This window comes from Gymnoscopelus microlampas (genome assembly GCF_963454915.1).
Source record: "Gymnoscopelus microlampas genome assembly, chromosome: 20".
In the NCBI taxonomy this organism is placed as follows: Eukaryota; Metazoa; Chordata; class Actinopteri; order Myctophiformes; family Myctophidae; genus Gymnoscopelus; species Gymnoscopelus microlampas.
This window is the reverse complement of record NC_139957.1, coordinates 32857978-32867159: the sequence shown is the minus strand read 5'-3', so window position 1 is coordinate 32867159 and position 9182 is coordinate 32857978. Positions and strand designations below refer to the sequence as shown.

At 44.9% G+C, this 9182-nt stretch overlaps 1 protein-coding gene across 1 annotated transcript in view; it reads right to left on the bottom strand.

Annotated features, from left to right (window-relative positions):
- Nucleotides 1-2575: 2575 nt before the first annotated feature.
- The window catches only part of esrrb (estrogen-related receptor beta), a gene marked incomplete at its 5' end in the record, with an annotated part of 58121 nt that continues 51514 nt past the window's right edge, over nt 2576-9182 (bottom strand). The window contains 2 exon segments of the mRNA XM_084044488.1: nt 2576-2926; nt 7576-7845. Coding sequence (XP_083900614.1) covers nt 2682-2926; nt 7576-7845 — 515 coding nt within the window. The 3' untranslated portion in view covers nt 2576-2681.

Below are 9182 nucleotides of genomic sequence, written 5' to 3'. Positions count from 1 at the left end.
AATTCTTTTCAGTAAAACGTCACGGCCGTACGGCGAGGTATAAATGGGGCTTAAGTGGACAGTGGCGAGTTCATTTGGGATGATGAGGTACTGGGGTGTGTAGTCATCCTCTCTTTAGTGGCCAATCAGGCTGTAGTAAAATCAGGGTCCCGGTCTTTTGGATTTGCGTTGGCCAATGATTCTGTAAGTATATGGCAGCAACTGTACCCTTCTGCTATGTCAGGGATTCCTTTGATCACAGTATCATATTGTTGTGACAGCGCCACAGTTTATCACATCACATAAATTACTTCAGTAGTATGAGGGTCCTGCTCCCAGCACATTCCGTCTCACATGGAGAAGAGCAGCTTGGCTCTGCTGGCCTTAATTATACTACTTGTCCTATATCCAGCACCGCAGAAGTCATGCTACACACAGGGAGGAAGGGCGCATGCGATCTCACTCTCCCTCCAGAGATCACACCTTGTACCGACCACACCGTGGGACCGCTGTTAGCCTTTGGAGCATGCTGACACTTTGCCTCCATAGCGGTTTGCATGGCGCACACTCGGGGGTCCTTAGCTGTCCTTACAGATGCCTGACTGCCCCGCGGCCAGTGGGGAGGGTGTCGTTGTGCGCTGGCTACTGTGTCAACATGGGGTCAAGCAGTGTTTCCATGTGTCTACTGGACTCCTAGAGGGGAGGCCGCTCAAGACAACAACCTCCCGCTGGGCTAAAAATAACCCCGGTGTGAACTGTGAAGTGCTGTCACTTCAACCCCGCACCTGCCACTTACCTCCGTTTGGATGAAGCTCTATAAATGGAGGCATGGCTATTAAAAGATGGCAGCCGTCTAAAATGGTGAGAGCAGATGCCGGGCACCTTGCTCCCCGTGTGTGGGATGACTCTGCCACAGGCTTAAAGGGACCCGAAATAGAGCGTTTGAAATATGGGCCTCTGATTGTTTGAACATGGCATCTCTTGGACTTCTGCCACTCGGCATAAATCCTTTGATACCAGCCGCTCCGAAACCCACTGATCATCTTTCACTGGAGCCCGAATCAGGTCACCCCGTTCGGTCACCGAAAGGGAGCAATTTCCATGGGCTTAAACGGTGACCAAATTTGGGGCTGAGGGGGGGTTTACACACGTACACCACCAACAACAATAAGCACTATGAGAGCAGAGGAACAAGTGGTGGTGTGGTGCGTCCTCCTGCCGGTAGGACGTAGATACACACACGCACACGCACACGCACACGCACACGCACACGCACACACACACACATACATGGAGGAGGGCGTGGTCTTCTATCAACAGCCAGCAGCATTGAAAAGCAGAGGAAGGAAGTATAGGAGTTTAAGCACTGCTCGCTCACAGCTCCCTTTATTGCTGTGTTACTACAGAATAAGACATCTGACTACTGTACCTGCCTATGCTAGTTTGGTTAAACATGGGACCAGTTAAGTTTAAAACAGCAATCCATAACTTTTTAATTTTTTTACCATTCTGTATTTTTTACAATATAACTAACACAACTGTGGTTGTTGTAATGGGTCTACCTGCTCTTCTATTCAGAAATGTATATTCTGTGGTTGTGTAGGACCACTTCCGGTTGACAAGTGTTATTGCACGAAGATCAAAATGCAGTATATCCTCCGCCCGATTGGGCGTTCGGTACTAGCCCAGCAGTAGAACTTTCGGGCACTCGCACGAGGCAACCAGGCTGGGGGTCCCCAGGTAGGGGACATGAAAGTTACGGATTGCAGCTTTAATTTATACTCCATCACATGCAGGTGTCGCTTAAGGAAAATAACTGATCTACACGCTCGTAGTTCGACAAGCGTCACTGTCGTGTGATGGAGTACTGAGGCTTTAGTCTTCCTGTCTGGAACAGATGACTGGCTCACTGCTCTGGAGAGGTATATTCAAGGACATTTAGATCAATAGGGTTCACATTTAGGTAACAGTTCTTATTTTTTTTCCTGGAGAACAAAAATCAAAACAAACAAACAAAATAAAAACGGCCACCAGACTTTTGAACTGTACACTCAGGTCTTCTTCCCATAATAAATATATACAGTACATTTCCCTGGTCAAGTCCAGGCAACAAAAAAACAATCGCGGGACAAAGTGAGGGTGTTGTTTTTTGCTCGTTGACACTTCTTGTTATCTTCAGAACAAATATATACGGAATTCCACTTTGAGAACTCTCAGAAGAAAAGAAGCCCCGTTATTCTTGTGAATTAAGAGCCAGCAGCAACTATTCTTTAGTGAAGACATCGCGCGGGGCTGAGGCGTCCATCATTTACAGCATGACCACAGACCATAAACAACAAAAAAAATTATTACTGTACATAGTATTTCTTATATATTTTAAATTAATCTGCATCATTTTTATATTTATACTAATAACCAAGTTTTGCATTTCTTGTTTAAATTTTTTTTTGTTTAGTTTTATTAATCAACGTCCCGGGAGTGGGGGCGGGGCTCCAAGAGTGAGAGAGGCGAGTCTCTGACTGTCCTGCCTCTCGATCTGACCCCTCTCTGCCCCATTTCCCCACAGCCTCCAGTTCCAGTCACTCTCTGTGTCGCCGACGCAGCCCCCTCCGGACGTTTGCCGTGGTGGTGGGGGGGAGGGGGGTGGGGGAGGGGGCGACTCGTACCGGGGGCGACCCACCGAATGCACGCCCTCCCTCCAATCAGACCTTGGCCTCCAGCATCTCCAGGAAGAGTTTGTGCATGGGCACCTTGCCCTGCACCTTGATGCTGTAAAAGTGCTGCACGGCCTTGGTGGCCGTCTGCCGCAGCAGGGGCAGGGTCATGAGCAGCTTGCCCGCCCGCCGCGGGTCCTCCTGGTGCTGGCTGCTCTCGTAGTCCTGCAAGGCCTCGTGGAGGGCGTCCTGGAGCTTCTGGACGGCCTCCATGTCCTCTATGTGCATGGAGTCTGTCGGGGGAGGGGGGGGGACAAGAAAACAACCGCGTTAAAAACTCATGCCCGATTTTATACTTTCAATTCCTTTCTTAAAAAATAGCGAAAATAGCAGATCTAAAAGCTCATGCCATTTTCACTCTTAAAAAAAAATCTGAAGATTTTATCAAAACATTTTGTACAATTTTGGACAATTTCCTCTTTAATGACATGGCCAAAATAGGGATGCCAGGTTGAAAGTGATTTTAAATATCGTGTCCTGCAATACCAGAGTACAAATTCACAGTCGGTTTCAAAAACGCGAAACATAAATGTCACTCGGGGAGAAATGGGGCCCGAAGTCGCGGACGTGCAGGACTGTAGCGGGAATGAAATGGGAAATGTTTTTTTTTTTCTTCTTTTTTTTCTAAAACAAAATTAAATCTCACGACACGATTGACCTTCAGTTATGTCAGTGAAGTCAGCTAGGGGACACATTTCAGAATAACTCAGATCCTGACAAGATATAAAGGATACATATTATGGTATATTTAGAAAAGTAATTTTCAAATGTTAAAAATTTAATAAAATCTTTACATTTTTGGTCTGTTTTCCCTATTCGTTTTACGATTAAGTAAATGCTGCTTAAGTGGTTAGAAAAACAGAAAATCGAGAAGTAATATCTTACTGCCTTTGATTATTTATTTTCCTTTTATTTTTCTGTCTGGTGAACTGGGTGGTGGGATATTCATATGGCCTTTGACCAATGAGACTGAAAATCAATGTTATCCTCCAGCAACAATAGAATGAATAGAAGCCGCTCCCTGCTGAATGAGTACACATTAAACACCCCAGTGTTCCGAAGGACAGCTCCCACATAGATTGTTTTTCTTAAAAAAAAAAGAAAAAGAAGAAAGAAAATCCTCCATTAGAGAATTGGATGGCATAAATAAGCTTCACAACACTTCCTTCCTATTTATGTCCTCCTTATTTCCTCTGAGGAAATCGTTTGTTGTCGGGCAGAAACCTTGTATCTCCATATTTCAACTTTCCATGTATTTATGTTTTTTTCCGTAAATGAATGCCCTCCAAGCTCACAATGCATCGCGATGTGACATGTTGTGAGCTTGGAGATCGGCTATTTTCACTATTTTAAAATGTTTGATAAAAAATAAACTGTTTTGGATATACAAGGTTTCTACCCGACAGCAACGAAATGCTAAGCATTGACGTGTGGAGAAAACAAAACACACAAAAAACCCCAACAACAACTAATATTTGACTATGATATTATGAAGCTTATCTAGCTACAAAATACATCAACAAATGCCGGGTGCATTTGTGTATTATGCACATTTGGTAAATATTTGAATTTATTTCAAAACTCACCAAATTAAGCCATTGTCTTACTTTGATATAATTGATTACTTAATTTAATTGTAGATGCATAATGTAGTGAATACTGAATATACCTAAGATTATTTATCCACTTTTTACTCAAACGTGTGTATCTAAACATCTGTTTGAAGTGCTTTTCCATGATAAATTACAACTATTCTCTGTCCCAGTTCTGAGAGAATTCTCTCTCTCCCTCTCCCTGTCTCTGTCGCTCTATCGCTCTGTCGCTCTATCGCTCTGTCTGTCTGTAGACACTGAAGATTTTACTGTGTGATGACAGTTGCAGTATTGAATTGTTGTCTGTAACATTGTTCTGCTGTGCCACAGTTTCACACTGTTCCTACTGTACAGCAGTCACAACTCATTTTCTCAATTTCTCTCTCTCTCTCTCTGTCTCTCCTTGCGTACGGGTCCCTGTGTCTCTCCTTGCGTACGGTTCTCTCTCAGGGATAGTCTGGGGGTCGCGGTTCTCTCACTGGTTAACCGGGTGTCTGGCACTCCAGAGGCGGCGTGTCATTGGCTGCCTGACTCGTCTCACCTTGGCGGTGCATATTTCACCACGCGGGACAATAAAAGGCAAAACAGATTTCAGACTTCGTCCCAAATTCATTGACTGGAACAACTGTATTCCCAAGACCTTGAGACATTTCTCACTCTGACGCTTTTCAAATCCACAGCGGTAAAATGAAGTAGGTCGTTTTGGAAAGTGAATTGTGTGTGTGTGTGTGTGTGTGGGTCGGGGGGGGGTGGGGTAGGTCGGTGTGGGGGGATAGAATAAAAAGGGGGGGAAAAAATCTGTGGTGGTCCTGTCGAGCATGTGATGTGACATAATTATCTCCTAGCTTGTTTCACACTGGAACAGAGTGACTTGTATGTGGAGCAATACAGTACAGTACTCGCACAGCGGTTTTGTTGTAAAACCAACACGAGGAAACACATTTCTTGTTTGGTCTTGATTAATGTGTATGACATAAGTAGGAGAATTTCAGGTCATGTTACACGCGCACGCACACACTCTTTGAGCGCTGAAACTGAACCCGTCCATAATTGAATGCTGTGTGTGTGTGTGTGTGTGGCAAGAGATGGAGACAGAGAGACAAATATAAAGGAGAGGCGTGCAGGGACAGCCCGTCAGTGTGTTAAGGAAAGCAGAGCGAGGGAGAGAGAGAGAGAGAGAGAGATATAGGGAGCAATCAGCGTGTAGCCTTTGGAGGGGATGGGCTTAAAAAAACAACTTTGAAGAAACAATTTCCTTGCAATCCATCAGAGGGCCCGCGTCGATCCGATTGATAAACTGCTAATTACAAAATCAATCGCTATGAATTTTCACAGCTGTCAGACAGAGGGGCTCCCGGGAGAGTGATCTCACAGAGACCTTGTTCTAACGTTCCGGACCCCCCCCCCACCTCCCCTCTTGATCCTCTCTCTCTCTCTCTCTCTCCCTGAACCCCATCGCTCTCCTCCTGCCTGTCTCGCCCCCTCCCCCCCCCACACCACCACCACCACCGCCTCCCCCCTCCAAAGCTCTGCCGTCTGAAAGCAAAGCCCCACCATCAGCATTTTCATTTTTCAGCCGGGGACACAAAAAAAAAGAAGCGAGAGAAAGCCGCTTGGTGACCCAGCCGTGCATTGATCAGAGAGGGACAGGCCGTGCCTCCTCAAAAGCAGTCTGTCGATAGCCACGTGCCGTCTCCGCATTGGAACAAACGAGGCCTATCACTCCCTGATACCCATTCCATTCGACTTAACACATTTTATTGACAGCCCCCGTGCTCCTAATGAAATGCTAAATTTATCTCCCGTGGCTGCTGTGCCCCGAAGCTACTGTTGGAGAGAGAGGGAGAGAGAGAGAGCGAGAGAGAGAGAAATACCACAACATGGAAGGCATTCAATTAAAAAAAGCTGACTTCCATCCATACGCTGCCCTTATCTTCTCTCCATCTCTGTGTCTCAGGCTCCCTACCTAAAGGTTACTCTCAAAAACTCCTGAAAAAGCTAACAAAATGTCACTTTAGAAAATATGCTAGCTGATGCTAGTTTACACACAGTGTGTGTTGTATTAGCACACACAAGACAGTGGTGTAAAGAGTACGAAACAAAACAAAAATGATATTAATAATAATATAGCATACTCTGTTGCACTACATTTTTTCTTAAACTAAATGTCTAAAAAATTTTTTAAATCGAATTTAATTCTCTCAGTATTATGGAAGTATTGTATTGTTGTAATTTTGGTGCAGAGGGATGTTCTTTCTTCATTCAGTTGCAGTCAGTACTCTTAATACTTTATACTTGGATGAATCACTATTTGTGAGATACATTTTCAGGACCCTAATTCTTTAACATAAAATGTTAAATGAAAACAAAATTAACGTTCTGCATAGCAAACAGAAATAAAACAAACTACTTGAACTGTAGAGCAATAACACTGAATTATTAGTAGGCGTTTCAGCCCCTTGAAGTTTCCTGGCTATTAGCCTAAGTGTACACTTGTGTAATTAACGGATACATTCGAGCTATTAATGAGGTTAATGTATTTAAAAATACAGTGTTTCAAAATGTTCACCGACACAACATTATCTCAACAGATAGGAAGCACTATTAAGTATTTGAACACATTTAATGTGCATCAATGCACATCTATTTGGAGTGTTGGTTTATAACTTGGCTGTCTCATCCATTTTCGTTCTAAATTCACAAAACAAATGAGTAAATGTAAGATTGTATAGTATGATTGTTTCCTGACAAAAAAACACCTCACTCAAATCTCATGTGATTTGTTCCCATAAGACACCCTAACACAGTGGTTCTCAAACTTTTTCATGTCAAGGACCCCCAAAATTATATGAATTTGGCCGCGGACCCCCATCTCAAATATTTTGTTCCAGGGACCCCCCAGAGGAAAATATTTGAGTTAAAAATGTTGTCTTAAAAATATATATATATCCCAAGGTTTGCACAAAATGTTCACGATGTTTTAAAAATAGCAGATCTACAAGCTCATAGCGCGGCACTCGGTGCCGCGCTATGAGCGTGTATATCTGCTATTTTTGAATAGCCAAAGTATAAAAGGTTAAAATTATTGTGACGCTATATTAACACATTTTGCTGGGGACCCCCTGGAACCCCCCCAAGTACCCCTGGGGGTCCCCGGACCCCACTTTGAGAACCAATGCCCTAACAGTCCCTGAAAACATGAGGTATAATTTTACCGCTACAGAAATCCCCAGACACGCACATAATATGTTCTGTGAGGCATGTCGCTCTACCGTGACAGACGCCCTTACCTGAGTTGGCGAGCGCGATGGCCTTGAGGGTGACAAACTCCTCCTTCTCCACCTTGAGCTTCTTGTATTTGCGCACCAGCTGCAGTATGGACACGTAGAGGTCCAGCAGGCCCGTCAGCCGCGAGTGCTCCTCGTCCATGATGTAGTCCTCGGCGTAGACCAGCTCGTCCTCGTAGGGCAGCGAGCGGAACACGATGCTCAGGATGAGGATCTCCATCCAGGCACTCTGCAGGAGACTCATCTGGTCTCCCAGAGACAGGGTGGAGAAGCCTGCAAAAGAGGCAGCACGGGGGACAGAATGAGCAGTGTTGCCAAGTCTGCTTATATTATAAGCCACTTTGGGCTTGTTTTTTTCTGTAAAGTCGCTTGTAAATATTGGTGGTTGGGGCGGGGCTTGTTTCTAAAGTGTAGTTGTTGTTTAAATGACATTTTCATGTCAAGGACCCCCAAATGAATATGTATTTGTCCGTGGGCCCCCCATCTGAAATTATTTTGTGGCAGGGACCCCCATACAAGATTTCTGTATTTAAAATTGCATACAACATTTTAAATGGCATTCATAAGATCGGCACCCTAAAATGTCACATGATCAATGTTGTGAAATGATCTCGGACTGCTGAAATGGCATGAACCAACATATCTATCATTTTCCACTATTCAGCTAATTCACCCCTCCCCAGGGTTGATCAGCAAACCAAACATGGGTGCCAGAGTACATGCGGTGGCACATGTTTAGCATGGGGTGTTTAATTTTAAATGCACCGTGGAAGGTCCTCCTTGAGGCCCGTGTCACAGCACTTGTGTGGGCTTTACTCTAAAGTGAGGACAGTGAAACGGTGCAAAGGTCTGGATGACACAAAGCCGCGTGGTCACCCCTTGTTTCCTGTCACACTACTACTGGTGTGAGGGGGATTAGCACCGTTTAGCACACCCTCATTGGAGGGGTTGAGGACATGACATGCACTCGTTGCCGTGCAGGGGAAGGTGACACACACACACACACACACACACACACACACACACACACACAGGACACGCGGACATGCATGGATACACAAACCCGTGGGTGTGTGTTTTGTGTGTTTGCAATCATATACACATACAAACATGAACAGACGCTCTGACATAGAAACTGAAACACACACACACACACACACACACACACACACACACACACACACACACACACACACACACACACACACACACACACACACACACACACACACACACACACACACACACACACACACACACACACACACCCGCACCCACAGTGGGTTCATGTGGTTCAACCCCAGCCGGAGGACCTGCTGAAACCCTGCCCTCCATTCTAAAACAGCAGCTGAAATTGACTGGTTCGTATCAAACCACTCTCACCCCCCCCCCCCCCCCCCCAGGATACCTCTACATATGCTAAGAATAGAACGTTAAACAAAACAGACCACCATATCCTCTGAAGATGAGCTGAGGGAAATTCAAACAAATTAAAAAGGGGAAAGTGAAAAGCGAAAGTGGTGAAAGAGAGAGGGAGAGAGAGAGAGAGAGAGAAAGTGGAGCAGATAGACAGATAGCCATCTCATCCCCTTTTTCTCTCGTACTACCCT